General features: G+C 38.6%; 1 protein-coding gene across 6 annotated transcripts in view; it reads left to right on the forward strand.

Moving 5' to 3' along the window:
* Positions 1-21,927, forward strand: part of LOC109425926 (neuroglobin) — a 170,028-nt gene that overhangs the window by 125,118 nt on the left and 22,983 nt on the right. For all 6 annotated transcript variants that reach the window (XM_062856687.1, XM_062856685.1, XM_062856683.1 and 3 more), the window contains exon 3: positions 5,624-5,855. In XM_062856687.1, the coding sequence (XP_062712671.1) occupies positions 5,624-5,855 (232 nt within the window). The remainder of the gene's footprint in view (positions 1-5,623; positions 5,856-21,927) is intronic.

Consider the following 21,927-nt stretch of genomic DNA (forward strand, 5'->3'; position numbering starts at 1 on the left):
CATTGAGGAGTTTCCGAAGCAATCACTGATGCGCGCTGTAGCAACTTTCGAAGGAAATCTTGGAGGAATTTGTAAATAAGTCCTTGAGTAATTCCTAGATAAATTGTAAGAGATATCCAATAAAGAGTTCTTGGGGTTTCTCACTTGAAACAAATGCTTGATGAAATCGTAAGAAACATTTTTAGAAGTTTCGCGAAGTGAATCCGGACGAAACAGGCGTTATCGTTTGAAAAATATTTAAAGGTATCAACAGAAAAATTTCTAAAGGTTTCCATTTCCATTGTAAGAATTTCTAAAGGATTCATTGAAAGAATATCAGTAGAATTTCCTGGAGGAATTTTTGTGAGAATTCTTGAAGGATGCTTTATTTTTTTATTGGATTTCCTGAAGTATTTCTTCGTTTTTTTTTTTTTTCAGATGTCACTTTGGAAATCAGTGCAGCAATTAATTAAAGAATATCTAATCCTGAAATTACTCAAAAAAAATTCTTCGGAAATTCCTTTGGGAATTCCCAGAGCATTTTTTCTGATTTCATTCTGCATTATTTTTAGAAAACTTCTGTGGCAATTCCTTTACAAACTGTCTCAGCTATTGTGTTGGAAATTTAGTTCGCTATTCCTTTGGTAAAAAAATCTCAAGTTTTTTTTAGGATCCCCGTTAGAAGTACCTATAAATAAAAATTTATGCAGCAATTACTTTGCGAAATTGTTAGACAATTCTTTTGGGAAATTTTCAACGAATTCTCGAAAATGCTTCAGCAATTACTTTACGAATTTCAGCTTTTTATTCCTTCGAAATTTATTTAGAAATTTTGTCTGCCACCTTTCGCTAGTTTTTTTTTTTACAATTCGTTTGAAAAATCCTCGGGTAATTACTTTGAGAAACGTCAACCCTCTTCTGGATAATTCTTTACAAATCCTAACGTAATTGATTGGCTTTGGTTAATTCATTTGGCAAATAGAAATTGTTTAAAAAACTCTTTAACTTTTTTGAAATTTCTCGGCAATAATATTCGAAATTGATTTTCATTATTATTTTTGAAAATCATTACTTTTCGAAATTCTTTGGGCAATTGCTTTGAAAATTTATCAAGAAACTTTTACGAGGTTCACCGATATTCCCTTTGCTTATATATTTAAAAATTACTTTTGTTTGTCTTTCAATAGTTCCTTAAGAAATTCATTCGACAGGTACTTTGGCCCATATAGCCGAGGCGGTATATTATTTTATATTATATTTTTTTTTAATTTCTAAGAAGGAGTTCCTGAATCCTTGAATAAACAATTGGAGGAATTTCTTAAGCATTTATAAAAAAAAAAAAAAAAACACTCAAATACTCTGCAGAAATGCCTAAGGAATTTTTTAGAGGAATTTATCTAAAAATCTTCGAAAAAAATCTTGCAGAAGTAAATTATACAAATACATGGAGAAATACTTGCATAAATGAATTCCCAAAAGATATCTTGTACAAAATCATTTGTAAAATACTTGGGGAAATCAGTTTAACACTTCAGGACGCGCGCCGTTGTAAAAAAAGTACAACAATGCCAAAAACCTCGCTCGTCGTATACAGCGCGAGCACGTTGTATTTTTAGGCTCAAACAGGCGCGCGTCCTGAAAGTTTAAGAATGAATGAATAAAATCAATTTAGGAAATTCTTAGAGAATACTTTAATAAATTTTGAACGAATGTTTGGAGAAATCGCAAGAGCATTTATTGGATGAACTACTAAAGCAATCTTTAGAAAAAAAATCCTGAAAAAAGATAGGGAGGAATTTCTAAAGGCCTCTTTGAAGGAATTCCTTTAAAATTTTGACAAAAACGATGGAAGAATTCCTAAAGTGAGCCCTGGAAAAATCTCAAAAGTAACCCTCCGTTGAATCCCTACAAAATTTATTAAATAAATTAAACAAGGAATGCTTTATTCGATTGATGAAACCTTTGCATTAGTTTCTTACAAGATCCTTGAAGGAATTCTGAAAAAATCATTTGATAATTGAGGGACCCAGAATCGAAGAGTGACCATTTTGACGATTTTGAGTTGAGCATACCAAAACAATTTTCCGGTTTCAAGCTTTCAGCAAATTTATAAGATTATTTTTACGATGATTAGAAAAATAACAATAAATTGTAGAAAATTGGGTCGACTTTGAAACTCCATACGTTTTGTATGAGATGAAAAATTGGTGAAAAACTTTAAACCTCATTTACTTGAAAGTGGGTTTTTGTCACCTACTCTTTTTGCTTTTAACCCGCTTTTTTTTTTGGAAAAATATTTAAGAAATTCTTGGAAAAAATCCCGCAGGAATTCTTGAAGCGATTCCTGAAGAATTACCTAATCATCGGTGCCGTAATCGCTTTTTTTTCGAATAGGATTAATTTGGGATTGTAAGATTACTAAAAGCATGTTGACCCTACCAGGAATTCTCAGAGATTTTTTAAACATTTTTTTCGGAGAAATTTTTAGGAATGATTAATAAAACCTGAAATTCTTGACTGAGATGCTTGATGGAAACTTAAAATGATTTTTTAGAAGAGATCCAGAGAAATGCCAGCCAAAATTCCTGAAGGAATCCTTGGGAAATATCCTAGAGTTGATGGATAGTGAAATAACTCCTACAGGTTCCTCTGACAATATTGTTAGAGGAACTTATGTGGGAAACCTTGGAGGTAAAAAATATTATCCAATGGATTCTTTGGCGCTGTCCATAAACTACGTAGATTCATTTTTGGTCATCTCAGACCCTCCCTCTCCCCTCGTAGACTTTTGTCCATACAAATTTTGCCACCCCCCACCAACCCCCCACCCCCCATCTCCCCCTCAACAGTCTACGTAGTTTATGTACAGGCCCTTTGGAAATTTCCTGGACGAATTCTAGAATGAACTTCTTAGTAAAACCTTAGAGAAACTCTTTACAGAATCCTAGCAGATTTTTTTTTTCGAAAAAAAAAACGCTGCAGTATTTTGTTAAGGAATCATTAGAGGAAATTCTGAAGGAATCCTTGGAAAAAATATATCTTTAAGGACAAGGTATTTGGAGTACATAGCTCCAATGTTCTCGAGCACAAATCTAGAGAACCGTCAAACGTATCTGGATGAAATTGTAACTGGATTACTTGATCCTTGCTTTCGCACAGTAAACATTGACTTACATTTTAAGCCGGATACGTTTAGGTACCGGCGAACCCAGCATCCAGAAGGTAGCCAAAGCCGGAAGGATACGGTGGGCAGGGCATGTTGCAAGAATGCCGGACAACAACCCTGCAAAGTTGGTGTTTGCTAACCATCCGGTTGGTACAAGAAGGCGTGGAGCGCAGAGAGCACGATGGGCGAACCAGGTGGAGCGTGATCTGGCGAGTGTTGGGCGTGACCGACGTTGGAGAGCTGCAGCTGCAAATCGAGTATTATGGCGGCAAATTGTTGATTCAGTATTATCATGAATTTGATGTTAACTAAATAAATGAAATGAACGTTTAGGTACCAGGAAACTTCAAATACTTTGTCCTAAAAAGAATGCCAAGAATGCTTGAGGAGATGACAAGACAAAATCTCTGAAAGAGTTATGTGAGGTAATAATTGAAAGCCTTGAAGAATCTGTGGAGAAATACTTAACTTCGGTGGAAAAATCATCAAAGGAATTTTGCAGAATCTCCTGAATAAATCATGGAGGAATGTTTGAAGAAATTTTAGAAGGACTTCTCTTCATCTGGAGGAATTCAGATGTAATTTCTTGGTAGTATATTTGCTTCTAAAAGAATCATTGTAGATTTTTTGTGGTTTTTTTTTCTGGAATTTCTCAAGAGATCTTTAGATTCTCAGAGATATTATTGATAGAACCCCTGGTGGACTTCCTGAACAAATGTTTCGAGGAACACTCGATGAAGCTTGCTCAAGAATCTTTTGAAGTACTCGAAGTACTTTTGAAAACATCCTCAGAGACAACACTGTAGGAATTCCTGTAGGAGTGGTTAGAGAAATACTCAATGACATTCATTCATTAATCAATTAAAATATTCATGAAGACAAATTATTCTTTAAGAAAGATTTTTTTAAAGAAAACGGTAAAGTAATTTCTACTTTATTCCTAAAGGATTGACGCAATTCTTAAAAAATGTTAAAAAAAAAAATTCGACATAATTCTTCGGGATGTATCCTTGCAGAAATCCCCGAAGAAATACATAAAGGAATACAGAAAATATTTTTTTACCTTTCGTCAGTTAGTTGACCACCACTGCCAGTATCACGCTAATACTGAGTATGAAAATCGCGATTTTTTCAACGTGTTGTACAAAATATAACAGCGCGATTACTCGAGAGAAATATGTACATCTGTAATTTTCATGAGGGCCCTAAAATTTGCTCCCGCACCGGGCCCCCAAATTCCTAGCTACGCCATTGTGTGTATGATAAAAGCGAAGCAACCAAATCGGCTGGACCTTGTAAAAAACTCATTCTAGACAATCGAACTGATCACACCATCAAAGCTAAAGTTGAAGCTGATGTTTACATGTTTCCGTCTCCGGTATAATTCCCACAAATCGCATTATTCGCTAGATTTATTTTTATTTATTTATTTATTTATTTTTTTTTTGTATTAAAGTCTTTCGTGGACCTAATCAATTTTGTGAGTTCCCATGATAGCTATTCTCGTGCATGATTTCAAATAGGTCTGTGCAGACGTTCATATGCTAGGATGTTATGGGTATCGAAAAGCTGAATTCAACATACAAGTACATATGTACTCCAACGAGTATTAGGTGACAATAACACAAGTTTACAAAATAAAACGAAAGTCGTGAACTTCTGTCAACGACCAAAATTTTTGAAGCACAATTTAGTACTGATTTCGAAACCGACCTTCAAAAAATTTAAAGTAGAACAGTTCTTGAGTTTTAGCTCAATATCGAGTTTTGTAACTTTTCAAAATATGTAATTCACTAAAATTCAAATATATTGCGTTTTGTTCAACCAATTTTAAATCTTTTTCCATAAATTAAAAGCTGAATACAATACCATTCGATCATCTGAATACAGGATTTGCGTCAGATTGATGAAATTCAAGATATTGGCGAGTTTTAGGGACGATCTTCTTAAATTTTAGCAAAATTCCCAAAATTTTTTGAAGAAATGTATTTTTTTCAATAAGAAAAAACCAACTGAAAAATTCTTTCTCGACGTTTATTTGACATATCATATGTAGGCGAGTTACAGTAAAAATTTCAGCTCAATCGGAGCATTCATTACGGAGAATGAGATGTTTGAAGTGAGCGACTTTGCTTAAAAATAGAACAAAAATCGATTTCAAATCATCAACCTTGTATGGAAAGTCGAAAAAATTTCCGCTCTACTGTAATTTTTTTCCTTCGCGTTTTCGAACTCAGGGCATGATTCTACACCAAAAATGATCATCAGCTTACCGAGTTCAAAAATGCTGTAAACTAGTGTAATTATTGAGTAATGGATGCCTTTTAGACTACACATGTTCAAGCAAATTGATTGATGATGGTGTTATAGTCACGTGTGAACAGCAGTGTTGCTACTCATTTACATTTCCCAGAATCGCTCCCCAGCTTAATATAGTATCAAACGCTATTTCCATTCTCCTTTTTCCCCGAATTTCAGACTGTTCGAAGAGCACTCGGATCTGCTGGAAATGTTCGCCAATTTTAAGGAGCTCAAAACGAAAGAGGAACAGGCAACATCGGAGGAGCTGCAGGAGCACGCCAACAAGGTGATGAACACCCTGGACGAGGGAATCCGGGGCCTGGATGATTTGGACACTTTCTTCGAGTTCATCCACCAGGTGGGAGCGTCCCACAGGCGATTACCCGGCTTCAAACAGGAATACTTCTGGGTAAGTGCCGACAGCGCAGTAAACAAAACGTCATATCCTTCAATGTCGTTTCCTGGCTGTTATATGGTGCAGCCAGAACAGAAGTCGAAACAACAACATCCTAACAATCACAGGATCGTGGGAGTGGGGGTTGGTTGGTGGCTCAATGAGGACGAACCAGTTTGCTAACTACGGAACTACCTACATACCTATCGTATGTGTGTTGTTGGTTGCGACCGAGGCCATGTGCTAATGAGATGCCAGCAGGTACCTCGCACACAAAGCAGTTTGACGAGAAAGTTGCTCTTCCTATTGCTCGGATGCAGTGACGTTAGTAGCGACAGTGAACCATAGGGAGTTTCTTTGAAATAGGGTCCTAAAGTTGTTTTGCCCCGTAACGTGGGTAGATCACCTTAGAATGGTGCGTTGCGGCGTAAGATCTACCACCGCATCAAATTTCGATCTTGTTAATGTTTTCATGCCTAAAGTGGCCGATCAGTGGTGAGCAAACATTCCAGGATCGAGACTTGATCGAGATTTGATGTGCTTTTATTTTAATGTTTTGTTGCTAATCCACATTCTATTTCAGGAGTAATCAGGTAAATGTTTTGTTTATAAATGCTTATTAATCATGATTATGATTGTTTTTCAAACAAATATATAACAAAACATACACAACACACACTGGCATACATTACATATACATATCTCATCATATATTGGGAAAGGGCTCGACTGTGAGTCGAGCACTTGACACTGAAGAAGTCTGTAAGTCACAGACGAAATAGGCCTATCTGTCCGAAGATAAGCACAGTAGTAGAATTAAAAGGAATTTGCTCGTCCTTTCTAGTTTTCTTTAAAAGAGTTATTCATTTTTTATTTTCTTTTGCAAAAGTGAAGTATTAGTGAAATGTTTTTAGATTAAACTAGAGTCTGAAGTAACAAGTTCTACTAAAAGCTCTAAAGTAATAGTAAAGAGCACAATCTTGATCAAATCGCTTTTCAGATTATTCCAGTGCTATAGGCAGCTGCCTTGCTACAATAGATGGTAGAACAATATCATCAAAAATATCATCAATAGGGTCCTAAAGTTGTTTTATCTGTATTAATGAGATTTTCAGCCTCGTTCATATCGGTACCCATGGCCGTATTTCCATTTCCAAGGAAGAACGCACATTTTGCGAGTTTGTCGGAAGGTTTCAAAGTTAATATTCTTGGTTCAAGCTGCAAAGCATGGACCAAGAATACATAATTTCTAGACTGGGTCGATTTTTCCTATAACAAAGCTTTTTAGCCTCCAAAAATACTATGCAAAATTTGTTTTGTTCTCGTATTTCGCATCGCGATTGAATTTTTTTTTTGTTAAATTTAGCATGGAAAACCAGATGGGTGACACATTCAGATTTGTATATTATGCATTTATGCATTTTGTATATTATGCATATGATGAAAAGTGGATCAGATCTTCATTTACACCGTATCACGGGGCAAGTGGGACCTATTCGGAATTTTTGTACAAATGGCTTAATAAAGTTGCTACATATATGTAATGTAGCATAAATTATAGATATATTATGCGAATAACTATGTTTAGCGATTTATGTTGGAAAAGTTTTGTGGTATCGTGCATAAATTACGTAACACATATAATAACGAATCACAGAGAAAAAAAAATGATTAAACTCTAACAGCTCGTGCAAATCAAATTGATTTTATTTATACAAAAAGCTCCCTAAGGTTAAATGCCGAAAGATTTCCAAACTTGCTTTTCATATTACGTAGTTGATGAAACATGCCAAAAGATTTTTCAAGATTTACAGATGTTATGTTTACCTTAACATAATTTTACGATCATTAAAGAAAGATTTTTAAATCGTGAACTTTGAATAAGTCGTTTTCCATTTTTTTCATACTCTATGACCGGTTCCTTAATATTCAGAAAAAAACTCATTATGCAGCAAAAAACGAAAAAAATAATAGAATTTGAAAAAGTATGAAAAATAGATGTTTTCGGTTCTACCCAAGACTTTACCATTTTAAACAATAGCTTCATCATCAGAATAGAAGTAATTAAGTGTAATTCAACGATTGTTTACTTAAGACGCCGATATTTACTTCACTTTTGTGTAAATTTCGACTTAGGCTGAAGAAAGCGAGATCAAACTATGAAGTTGTTTTTGTTTACTCTCATAGGTCTCACTTGCCCCAGATGCTGAAATGCACTGGGGCAAGTTAGAGCAGTTAACTAAAGGTAATAAATGAAAATAAATTACAGCTTTTTCGCTTAAAATAATTTGCAAGCACTCCAAAGATTATCCTGAAACCGGAAAAGTTATACTTTATTTGTTATTTTATTTCTAAACGACGAATGTAGTAGAGTACGTTAATCTCACTTAGTGAATTGAAAATTACATATGATCAACAATAACATGTATGGGCTCTTTTTGGTGAGAACAATGGTAATTTTTTAATTCAAAGTATCCGTTAGTGTGATACCTATGTTTTCTATGAAGAATGTTTGCCTTAAAACTAAAAAAATAAAAAAATATAGCTGTAGGTCTCACTTGCCCCGAATTCTCACTTGCCCCGGGGTACCTTAAATGGAGCGTGGGATATCACAGAAGTTTACATGACATATCATGTAAAAGTCATAAAATGTCATGTAAACTTCCATTATATGTCATGTAATTCAGCATGACTCTGAGTTTTTACATGACATATAACTCAAATTTACATGATATATCATGTAAACCATCATAACACTAAAATTACATGACTAAAATGAATTTTACAAGACGTTGTTCAGTACATCATCTTTCATTATAGTAATCATTTTTGAATCGAATAAAAATAGTTTTATTTTATAGAAAATCGGCCAGGTGTTAAATGAGGTGAATTTTTCGATTGCTGAAAATTGAAAATACATGTATTAAATTTCTGTTCACATATGGTATATCGTTTTTAATACCAGATAAGTATGAGCCATGCTGCAGCAGCATGAGTATTAAACATTCTGGCAAAATTTAAACTCAATTGGAAAATTAAGTGTTGAGATATTAAAGTCTCAAGTGAGATTCGATTTTTTTTAATAAAATTCAATTGTAAAGCGAAAAGGGCATGCAAATATTAAATAATCCATTTTTTTATGCATCTAGTCGAAAGTGGGAATAATGTGGTTTTAAATGCAGAAAACTGCTTCTTAATAGCATTGCTGGTTTGGTTACTGTGCGCCATTACAGACACAGTAATCAAAACAGTTTCGTTCTTTGAAGGTTCTTCCAAATAACAATGCAATCTAATGCAAATTTTGCATAACAATGGAAATAAAAACTTTGCATCCGATTATTATTAAATAAGGTGTACAAAAACATAGGATTAACTATGTTGAAAATTGTAACCAGTGGTGTGTCTGTCTGTCCGAGATTTGTGAGATTTTCGCGGTGTAGTGTTTCGTTTCAATGTTAAAAATACCAAGAAGGTGTTTGAATGTCCGCTGAGCATCACCAAATTCCACCCACCGCCCACCGGACAGCTAGCAGCCACACCACATAGGGGAACAAAGCCCAAAATGCCAAGATGGGGTAAAATGGCCCAACTCATAAAATCATTCCTGAATGGGACTAGATCATTACTATAGGTGAATGGTGTCAAGATATGTTTGCATCGAACATTCTTCTAGAAGCTAGGTCACCAAACCCACGAAAAATCTTTTGATTTCCCTATGAAAATTGGCAACTTCCGGTTTTTCGTGCTTGCGATTAAGGTTTTCAGGTGGTTTTATTACCAGCCAAGTGTTTCCAACGAGATTGAGGCACACATGGAGACGCATGGTTGTTGATGTCAACGCTTTCCATGTTAGGGGTCATTCAAATATTACGATCATCGTTTTGCGGGGAGGGTACGAAAAAAGCGGGACAGAGGGGGGAACAGGAGTCGGAAATGCCCGAAAACTGATGGACGTAATTTTTGAATGTTTTCATGAAGTGGCATCTTACCCCATGGCAGATGGTCGTTTTGCACCACTTCCGTTTTACGAATCAGTTTTTAAAATAGCTAAAAATCGATGAAAATGCAATAGTTTAGTGAATAGTTTTGCTGAAGTATCGAGCAAATATTGTCTAGTTGCTGTTACCACTTTGAAAGCCTAACAAATAAGGCTAATTATCGTTGAAAACGATGAAAGTTTGAAAAATGGCATTTTACCCCACTTGACCCTAGTTCCGCTACTCACCACCAGACATCGTAGGCTCAAGGATAAGGCAGCCATGAGGGGTGGCGTATAAGGAGCCATGATGGGGCGAATTTCGTCATAGCGGGAAACCTTCGGTCGGGGAGTCTGGATTGGGACAGCGCCATTGCTCTACATCATTGGCAAGCCAAAACTAGAAGAGTATAGACGAGTTTAAGGAAACTATTCGCAAACTAAAAGTGAATATAAACTAAAGTTAAAGAAATTAGCAGAAGTCGGAAGGAGTTTAAAAGAGCAAGTTTTGTGTGAAAGGTTGTGGAAGAAGCAGGGCAATAGAAATATCCAGGTAAGAACCCCCGACCAGAGTCCCAATCGTCCCCAACAGTAATGCGCCACCTACTCGTTTCCAAACCGCCCGGAGGACCCCTTGTATTTTACCTTGGTGAAGTCCGTAGAGTGCGTGTAGTTGACCGAGACCCTTGCGTGGTCCTACCGCCTCTCAGTCAACCGCAGTTCTCGAATCCTACACCCGAGACTGCAGAAGTAGGTCGCCTATCCTGCTGGATAGAACCGCCCATCACCGTGCCGTTACCCGACGGTGAGTGAGTGCCGCCATTTTGCCCGGAGCTTGGCGGCATCGTCAAGCCAGCGACCGCGAACGCTCGCCAGTTAGGCCACGAACGGAAACAAACGAGGAAGAGGAAGGAAGCCGTCGTAGTGTCGAGGGACGAGAGGAACGAGCCAGCGACGAGGAAGGAAAGTGGTGAAAGTGCTGGCGGGAAGGGAAGAAGAAGAGAATAGGAATTAAAGGTAGGAGATAGGCTGTAAGAAAGTGGGAGGAAATAAAGGTACCTTGTGCACAAAAGTCGAAATAAAGTGCGAAAGTGTGTTTGCAATTCGGTACTCAAGTGTTTTCTTGGTCGCGGTGAGTCAAGCGCGTATGCCGACCCTGAGGCAGTTGTAGAAGGGGGTCTCATTGATGCCGGATAGGGGGAAGCCCCATTAGTTACAAAATAAATAATAATAAAATTCGCTAGAGTCGAAAATCTGCATCAATGGAGCAAAAAAGTATGATTTTTTAAATAAAATTTATCTTTATGAATTAAATTTTTGATGAGAAATGCAATTAAAAGTAATTTTTTCTTCTGTATCATTCAGAGAGCAATATTCTACTACTCTGGACAAATCTTTATTCGAATCCGTGATGCTATTGCAACACAGGACTTAAATGAACATTTGTTAATAATTTCTATGAAAACAAGGCAACTCACTCTATCAAGCTGGAGAATGCTTGGTGCATTCTTACTGGCCAACTATTGAGCTTTACTTTTAGTAGAATAGTATAAGATTCCAATACATTAAAAACTTCATGAAAATTTGCATGTTGTGGAAAGTTATGTCGAATTTGTCATATCACCCTCTGCTCAGCCCAGCGCTTTGCCCTAAATCTACCTCTACTATTGCTTTTCTGGGTGTTTGAAGGTTTTCAGCAGGCTACCTTACCGGGGCCGCGCTGCCTACATTGCGTTGAAGGGGCTGCCTTCTTACGTATAGCTGACAGCATTTCGCAATACAGCATTTCATACTCAGCCGCTGGATGCCAGAACAGACGCTGTTTGAGCCGCACCTCCTTGGTGAACAGACGCTCGGGACGTACCTCCTCAATCTAGCTGAAGCCAGAAGGACAACAGTGCCCAGGCTGCACTACCAGCTAAGCACACAACTCTTAGCTGGCGGTCTTTGTCATCGCTTGACCCGTGGAAGCATGAGGTAGGAACTTGTGAGGACCAGAGCTATGGTGGACGCTCTCCTTATCGACTCACCGTTTTGCAGCCCTAAATCTATTCCAATCCTTATTTCCTCCCTTTTCTCTCAAAGATGAAATAAGCTTTTATAGTGGTGATGACACAAATGTCCCAAATGGAGGATAACGTTCCTCTGGAGCCGGCCTTCTGGTACCTGATACGCACAATACATGCTCGGCTCTTCAAGCCACAATTTTATATTGTCAATCAAACTGTGCCATTCTCTGAAAATTTTATTTATTTTTTTCTTAAGGACTGTTCAATTTATAAAACGGACAACTTGCTATTACAATATGCACCATATTTGTAGTTCGCTGTTGAGTTTTCAGCTCAATCGCTCATAGGAGAATAAAGTTACAGCGTGCTAAAGTTGGTAATTTTGTATGGAAAACGGCTTTCACTGCTATTTTTATAGACACAGCTGTAGTTGGCTAGATGCGAATATCAAAACGGGACATGCCACAAAAGTTCATCTTATTGGACGCAGTGGCTTAATTTCCCCAACAGGGGAGGAAAAAAATAGGGCAAATAGGGAAATAGGAAAAGATACCATGGAAGAGGGCACTAACACCATAATGAGTTCAAATAAACAGGGCATTGTAATAACGCATAAAGCGTGAAGAAAGCATATAGCTCTTTACCACAGTGAATTAGGAACAGCAGAACATCCGGAAGATCTAGGTTTCTCAAGTCAGTTTCACTTAACAAGTGTTTACTGAATACTCTGAAACGCAGTTGCGCAAAAAAATAGACAGTTTCTTGGACCCAAGCAGCACACATGTTACAAAAGCGTGTAAACAGCGCAGGTTTGGGTTGGGCACGAGTCATTTTAATGGGTTAGAATTACATGAATGTGACTTCTGTACAGCCAAAAACATGCGCTGACGACACTGCTTTGTAACATGTGTGCTGCTTGGGTATCGTTCTCACTTCGCCCTTTTGCCATAAGACAAGACTTCCATAGGCCAAAATTGGTCGAACAAAAGTTGTGTAAATCCATTTGATATTACTTGGCATTTAGACCCCAAGGTTCGCCGGTATTGCCCGAAGGCCATACAATCTTTCTTGATTTTGAACTCAATGTGAGGTGTCCAGGAAGGCTTGGGAACAAGAGACGTGCTTTACCTGTTCAGTCACATCTACAGGGGATGGCCAAAATGTTTGGGATATGCAACTTTTTTTCTCCCACAAAAAAAATCAACATGCTGTAACTTTTCATAGAGTGCATAAAAAAATCTCAAATTTTAACTGTTTGTCAACCTATTATATGTGCATCATTGGAACAAATTTGGGCTCGATTGATTAATTTTTCGCGAAGTTAGAACCGTTCGCGTAAAACACTATTTTTAGACAACTCATTTTTAAACTGTCATATCTCGGAAACCAGTAAACCGAATTGAATGAATTTTTTAGCGTTTATCAACAATATATTGATACAGTCCCGATTCGTTCGTTGGCGGCTCGTTAGATGGGTTGTCTCGATAGTTGAATGTTCACTGGTTGGGGCAAAACCCAACTAAAAAGCACTGTCAATGTCAAAATCGATGTCAAAACGAGTTTGACGTCTGACCGCCGTCGCATCGCAGCTCCTATATACAGAACGTTTGTGCAAGTATGTGAGTGTTTCGTGACGTATTTCTCGTCACTTGCGTGTGTCTACAGCATTTTGATCAGTTGTCAGTTGCCCCAACGAACGAACACGATTCGGTAATCGGGGCGCAGTCGTGACCCAACGAGCGAATCGCCACTGTACTTAATACGACGTTATAAAATGTAATATTTTCTCACGGCGAATTAAGTTATACCGGGTTGAAATTTTAACCCATATAGAGGAAAATGAGTAAATTTTACAATACCACACAAAAATTATTAAATGTGCTCTTCCTTCAATCTAAATAGGCTCTAATATATCTGATTAAAGATAATTTGAGAACAGAAGTGGAAAATCTTTGGATAACAACACCAAAATTTATTGACATTGATGTAAAAAAATTACATTTTTTCGAGAAAAATCCAAAAAGTGTCAATCTATTATAACTTTTTTCAACGTTTAAAAAGTATCTATATTTTAATAGTTTGTGAAGCATTAACATATTGTTAGTGCACGTTCAAAATTTCATTCCATTCGGTTCACTGGTTTCCGAGATATGACAGTTCAAAAATGAGTTGTCTGAAAAAAGATGTTTTACCCGAACGTTTCTAACTTTGCGAAATATTCATCAATCGAGCCCAAATTTGTACCAATGATGCACATATAATAGGTTGACAAACAGTCAAAATTTGAGATTTGTTGATGCGCTCTATGAAAAGTTATAGCATGTTGAACTTTATTGTGAGAGAAAAAAAGTTGCCTATCCCAAACATTTTGGCCATCCCCTGTATTTCAGGATCAAAGAGACGCAACGGTTACACTTTTCCGTGAAAAGAACAATAGATGTTTTACTCGGATTAACCGAAAGGTCATGACCTTGCATACTGGCGACACCGACCCTCAACTACCTGAAAGACGCTTCCACAAATACTCTCCCTTGGAGGCATCCACAAACACTTAATTTCCTAATCGCTACTTGACACAATGTTGAGATGAGATGTCTGTTTTGGTGCATTTGGTAAATCCAATTGGAAATCTGGAGATATACCGTGACCCCGCGTGATTTTCTATATGACATCGAAAGGTACGTTATCAAAGGCACCCTCGATATCTAAGAAAGCAGGATTGGTTTTAAACGATTGCCTTCTTGATATTGTAAACAACCTTGTGTAAAAGAGTCACAGTGGACTTACCAGATTGGTAGGCATGTTGGTTCACATGAAGAGGCACGTTGGCCAGATGAACATCACGGATGTGATGATCCACAATGCGTTCTAAGCATTTCAGAAGAAACGAGGTCAAACTGATAGGTCTGAAACTCTTTGCTTCTTCATACGACGCACGACCCACTTTCGGAATAAACTTCACAGTAATATCCCGCCAGGATTTGGGAATATACCCTGTAGCAAAACTGCAAACAAGTATTTTTTTCAAAACATGTTTGAAATGATCAAATCCCTTCTGAAGCAAAATAGGATAAATCCCATCTGCCCCAGGAGAATTGAAAGGAGCAAAGCTTTTAAGTGCCCACTCGAACGATTCCATAGTTACAATACTCTGAGCCGAAGCCAGGGAATCGTAACTACAAGAAAAGACATCAGGTTCATCCGAAGAGGTAATATCCACACATCCGGGGAAGTGTGTGCTGAATAAGCATACCAGAACTTCCTCATCAGATGAAGTCATATCGCCATTTAGCAAACGAAGTTCGTTCACTCGGAAATCCTTAGATTTCGCAAGGATTTTGTTTAACCGACTGACTTCACTCAAGCTGGAAACATTTGTACAAAGGTTTTTCCAGCCGGATCGTTCAGCAGACCGGAGAGCTTTCCTGTAGGCATTGCGAGCCGACCTGAAAGCCTCCGAACCAGTCGAACGTCGTCTGTTCCAACTCTTTCTACATTGTTTCCTGAGTTTCGCCAGATCGGAGTTCCACCAAGGGGTTCCTCTTGTGATCTTCACAGACCGTAGAGGGCATGCTTCTTCAAAAGCTTTCATGATAAAGGTCGTTGTAGTATCAACGGCATCATCTAAATCACTTGGAGTGTCAATGGATGGTGAGTATCCATGAAATTTGGCCGCAACCAAATCGGTAAAGAGATCCCAGTTTGTTGACCAGGGATTCCTGAAACGCAATGGTTGCGAAGTAACATTCAAATGTTCAAGAAAGATGTAGTTATGGTCAGATAAAGATTCTTCATCTGACACATGCCAATTGGTCAGCTCGTGACTAATTCTACTAAGCAAAGCGTTATATCTAACACTTCCTCTCTAGCAGACACCATAAAGGTTGGGCGGTTGCCTATGTTAAGTAATCCAAGATCTGTACTATTTCAGTATTCCATCAAACTGGAGCCTCTCAAATTGATGCCTGAGCTGCCCCAGAGTATATGGTGAGCATTAGCATCACTGCCAACAATTATCGGAAGGCCTTTTGAAGTACAGTATGCGATGACTTGTTTGAAAGCATCCGTAGGGGATGGTTTATCATGCGGTATATAAACCAAACATTAGACGTATTTCCTGTGAAGGTTTCCAACAGATACATCAATAGTGATAGCACATACATCTCTGATGGTTAGTTCAGAGATGAGTGTAGCAACTATTGCGTTGTTGACAAGCACACAGGCTCGAGGCATGACACGCGACTTTGACATTTCATTTTTACTGAAAGTAACAAACACCGGGTTCACTAGGTTTCCTAGATAGAAATTCCCCTTACGGAATTAAGGTTCTTGGACCAAGGCCACTTGGGCTGAACCATTTTGCATAAGTCTGCAAAGATTGATTGTTGCTGTTCTTTTATGCTGAAGATTGATCTGAACTATCCTAACCGTAGCCGCTACCCAAACTAGGCAAGATTAAACTCTTCGCAACAACAGCACAACAAAGAACAGCAGCAACAAAACCAGATCGGTATCGATTGGACAATGGTGGCCAACCGCGTGAGTGCCGGAATTTAACATTTTTACGATGTACTACAAATGTTAATAATGACAAGAAAAATGATAGAAGTAGTCGATTCAATCATTTTCCAGGATTCTTTCAATGAATGGCTGCGTATGTGTAGACTGGACTTGATTAGATATGTACTATGTGTTGCTTGGGCTAACAGACCTGTGGAAGTACTCATAGTAAACTGAGCTGAGAGGAAAGCTTTGTCCCAGTTGGGAAGTTTTGCCAAGAAGAGGACATGATGATTTAATAAGCCTTTTTCCAATTCAATCCACTACATAACCTAGACACGCTCATGTCTTTTCATTGTGCATCAGCTACTGTTGTGTAATTCCTACTCACTGTGAGTGAACAACCACAAGCGGATGGAATAAACTCTATTCTGCAGGTTCGGCGAATACCCATCAGTAATTCTACGCTCGTGTAAAATTAACGAAAACAGAGCACAAGAGGCCACGCCACGGAATGACAGCAATGCTGTTTATCTGGTGAATCTCTTGATGTCTGGAGGATTAGACATAGACACCGCACCACCACCACCGGAGAGTTGGATATCATCATTCATGTAGGTACGTCTCGCAAGAAGTTTTCCTCGTCTCATGATCATCATTCCGCTTGCTCGCACGCATTGTTGTCAGTAACACAATGCCACAACCCCAATGTAAACTATTTCCATTATATGTATGCTTGGAAACCGAGAAATGAGCGACTGAAGAGCTAAATGTGTGCATAGTGTGATGGAATGTTGGAAATTGTAATTTACATTTCAGATTCAGAACGATTAACTTTTTGTTGGTGGAATTTCGACTGTAATGTACCAGATAGGGGTGGGGAACCAAGCTATGCTTTCTGATTTCTGAACTGTGATTAACGAGTCCATAATCATAATGTTTTACTTTTGCAGGATTCTAAAGAAAAAACTGTCAGCAAATGTTTCTTTTTCTTTTCTTTTTTCATGAATTACATGTTTGCCTTTCTCATACACCAAAGTGAACTGAAAGGCTATATGTTCACTTAAAAACGAATTTTCGATAGAAGGCTTGGAGGGTCAAGTCGCATATACCAATCAACTCAATTCGACGAATTGAGATGATGTCTGTCTGTATGTGTGTATGTATGTATGTGTGCGCAAAAAAGTTTACTCAGTTTTAATGCACTTCCCATTGGCTGATTCTTCGGATTATAGCTTGAATCGAACCGGAATTTAACCGCTTTGATTGCTATTAAAATGATCCGGATCGGTCGATGCGTTCCGGAGGGTGTCAGGCCATTCGGCCGAAGGTCATTAGGCCGAAGGCCATTCGGCCGAAGGTCATTAGGCCGAATGGTCATTAGGCCGAATGGTCATTAGGCCGAATGGTCATTAGGCCGAATGGTCATTAGGCCGAATGGTCATCAGGCCGAATGGTCATTGGGTCTTCTTCTTGCCGTTACGTCCCCACTGAGACAAAGCCTGACAAATGACCATTTTGCATGTGTGTATCGTGTGACAGGCACGAAGATACTTTATTGATGCTGAATCTACTGATATTTTACCCATGAATTTTTCCTTCTTTTAAATATAGGCTGTTCTTTATAGTATCATTGCTGAAATAGTTTTTGGCGCTGAAACTGCTGATATTCAATTCATAAATTTTTCCTTCTTTAAAACATAGGCTATTCTTTCTAGTTCCATTGTTAAACTAGTTTTTGTCAAAAATTGTTGGAAAAGGTAAAAACAACGGCTAACTTTCAATTCGTCCTGATGACCATTCGGCCTAATGACCATTCGGCCTAATGACCATTCGGCCTAATGACCATTCGGCCTAATGACCATTCGGCCTAATGACCATTCGGCCTAATGACCATTCGGCCTAATGACCATTCGGCCTAATGACCTTCGGCCTAATGGCCTTCGGCCTAATGACCTTCGGCCTAATGACCCAGCATCCCATGTGAGTCATGTGACACATCAAACTGCGGCAATTTGTATAACCTTCAGCATGGTTGACAAATTTGGTGCAAAAATCAACACTGGAGACCGGACATTCCACGATGTCGGCCAAAAATCAAGATGGTGGCTTCAAATTCAAGGTGGCGGCTATATAATGGAGTTTTAGGCTCTAAAACCATGCAACATGGGTATATTTTGTGTGGGGAAGATGTCCGGAATCCAAGAATGGCGATCAGAATTTCCAATATGGTGGCCTGAAATCTAAGATGGCGGCTGTTTAATGGTGTTTGAGGCCCTTAAACTATGCAATATGCGTATATTTGGGGAAGATGTCCAAAGTCCAAACCTGGCGACCAAAATATCCAAGATGGTGACCTAAAATCCAAGTTGGCGTCTCCAAATTCAAGATGGCGGGTCCAATTTCAGGATGGCGGCTGCTTAATGGCTTCATGGCCGTGCGGTTAGCGGCGACAGTCGTCTAGGCGTTTCGTAAGCCTCGGATTGCGGGTTCGATTCCCGCTCCAGCGGGGAAACTTTTCGTCAAACGGAGAATTCTCCATTGGGCCACTGGGTGTTATGTATGCTGTCCGTTGTCTCGTGTATGTAATGTTCAGTTTGTGCAGCCTCTGGCTGAAGACGGTGTAGTGTCTTTTTTTAGGCCCTAAAACCATGCAATATGAGTATATTTGGAGTGAGGAAGAGGTCTGGAGTCCAAAAATGGCAACCAGAATATCCAAAATGGCGGTCTAAAATTCAAGATGGCGGCTGTTTAATGGAGGTTTAGGCTCTAAAACACGGGTTCCCAACCGGTGGTCCGCGGCCCCCTGGGGGCCGTGAAGCCAGTCCAGGGGGCCACGATGTAACTAAAAAAATTGAAATTTTTATTCTATTTAATGTTTTTAGGGTTAACCACTACCAAACCCCCAACCGCTAGCCTCAAAAGTCACAATTTGAGGAACGAAATTTCAGTGTAAAACGAAAACGTGTAAACGAAACGCGGAATATAATCTACACTACTCTTAGAACCACAGAGTACAATTCTGATAACTAAGTAACATTTACTTGGTGATCAAGGTCATTCAAACTATTCTGGAATTAAGACCTTCAAGCTCTACTCTTGTATCTCATTGCTTTATCGATGTAATTCTTCCACGATTACCTCTGTTGTATCTCATAATATGTTAGTTTTTCTTTGTGTTCCTTGTGCATCCACTGACATACAAATGATCTTTATGGTATTTGGAAGAGTCGGAAATTACCCAAGAATTCCTTTAGGCGATCCTCGGAAATTCCTCCAGAAGTCCCTCAGAAGTTCATCGTGATGTTCTCCGAGAATATCTACGAGTTCCTAGGGAATGCCTCAGGACTTCCCGTGAAATTCTTCAGGAGTTTCCCAGCAGCTTCTCGAAAATTTCATCAGGAGCTATGCTGGAATTCCTTCAGGAGTTCCTCAGGCATTATTTCAAGAACTTTTCGAAAAACCCTGCAGGAGTTCCTCGGGGATTCCTCCAGAAATTCCCCGAGGAATCCACGGGAGTCTCCCACAGATGTCGCCAGGCATTCCCTTAAAACTTCTCAAGGAAATTTTCTCAAGAGTACCTCCAGAAATTTCTCCTGGGATTCCTCCAGGAAGTTTTCCAGGGATTCCTACAGTCTTCCAGGGATTCCTTAAAGGATTCCTTCAGGAATATCTCCAGAGATTCCTTCGCGAATTCCTCCATGGATTCATCAAGGAATTCATTCAGGTATTCCTCCAGGAATTCCTATCCACTCCTTCATTAATTCATCCAAGTTTTCCACCAACAGCTAATCTAGGGATTTCTTCAGTATTCAAGGGATTTTTCCAGGGAATACTTCAGGAATTTTTCCAGAGAATTTTTCCGGGTAATCTTCCCGGTTAATTTCTCCAAAAATTCCTCCAGGAATTTCTTTTGGAAAAACTGCTGATTTATCTATGAATTCATCAAGGGATTCCTTTAGAAATTCCTCCACGGTGTCCTCCAGAAATATTTCAAGGAGTTCCTCCAGGAATTCCTCCACAAAATTATTCCAGTATACCTCCAGCAATTCCAACAGGGGTTCTTCCCGGAATTCCTCCTTAAAGTCTTTCAAGAATTCCATCAGTCATTCCTCCAGGGATTCCTCCAGGCATTCTTTCTGGATATACTAAAGGATATATTTCAGAAATTCCTCCAGCGAATACTCCAGGAGTTCCTTCAAGAATTACTCCAGGAATTTCTCTTGGAGTTAATCTACGAATTCCTCCTGGAATCACTACAGGAAATCATCTAGGAATTCCTCCGGGAAACACCTCGGGAATTCCTTCAAAAAATATTCTAGGAATTCCTCCAGGAATAACTGCAGGAATTCCTACAGGAATTGCTGTAGGAATTACTACAGGAATTTTTCCAGAAATTCCTTCAATTCCAGTTCTTGCGGGAAAAACCTAACGTGAATTCGGAATTACTCGCATGAATTACTCCATGAATTCTTACAGGAAATACTTTATTAAATACTACAGAAATTCCTCAAAAAAATATGAAAAACATAACTTCAAAATTTCCTGGCAGTTCAAGCAAATTCTTAGGAATTCCTCTAGGAATTTCCCTGGGAAATTCTTTAAAAAGTCCTTCAAAAATTACTGCATGAATTCTTGCAGAAAGTACTCCAGGAATTCCTCCAGGGTATTCTCCAGACATTTCTTCAAGAAATTCTTGAAGAAATTCCTGGAAGTATTCTTGTAGGAATTCTTGGAGGAATTCCTGAAAAAAATCTTCAAGGAATTCCTGAAAAAAATTCCTAGAGAGATGCTTGGAGGAATTCTTGAAAGATTTCTTGCAGGTATTCTTGGAAAGGAATTCTAGAAGGGATTGTTGGAGAGGTTCTTGGTAGATGTCTTGGAGCAATTCCTGGACGAATTTTTGGAGGATTTCCCGAAGGAATTCTTGGAGGAATTCCTGGAGGTATTCCTATAGGCATTTCAGGAGGAATTTCTGAAGGTTTTAATTGAAAATCCCTGGAGGAATTTCCAGAGAAATTTATAAAGGAATCCCTGGCAAAATTCCGGGACGGATTCTTGGAGGAATTTTGACATAAATATTGGAGAAAGCTCTTGGAGAAATTCTTATTAGAGTTCCTGTTGAACATCTTAAAAGAATTTCTGGAAAAATTCCTGGATGGATTCTTGAAGGAATATCTGGAGAAATTCCTGGAGGAATTTTTGGATAATGTTTTGGGGGAATTCTTGAAGTATTTCCTTGAGAAATATTGGAGGAATTCTTGGGAGAAGTCTCGGGGCAATTCTTGGAGAAATCCTTGCAGTTATTCTCGATGGAATCCCTGGAGTTGTCCCGGGAGTATTTTCTTGAGGAATTTCTGGAGGTTTTATGAATAATCTAAGAGGTATTCATAAAGGAATTTCTGGAAGATTTTTCAAATGAATTTTTGAAGGAATTTCTTGAAAAATCCCTGGAGGAATTTCAGGCAAAATTCCTGAAGGAATTATTGGCAGAAATCTTAGAGGGTTCTCTGGTGAAATTCTTAGGGAAGGTCCAGTAGGAGTTTTTGAAATTCTTGGAAGAATTCTAGGGGACTTCCGTGGAATCCTCTGGGAATTTTCG

Source organism: Aedes albopictus, chromosome 3 (assembly GCF_035046485.1).
Source record: "Aedes albopictus strain Foshan chromosome 3, AalbF5, whole genome shotgun sequence".
In the NCBI taxonomy this organism is placed as follows: Eukaryota; Metazoa; Arthropoda; class Insecta; order Diptera; family Culicidae; genus Aedes; species Aedes albopictus.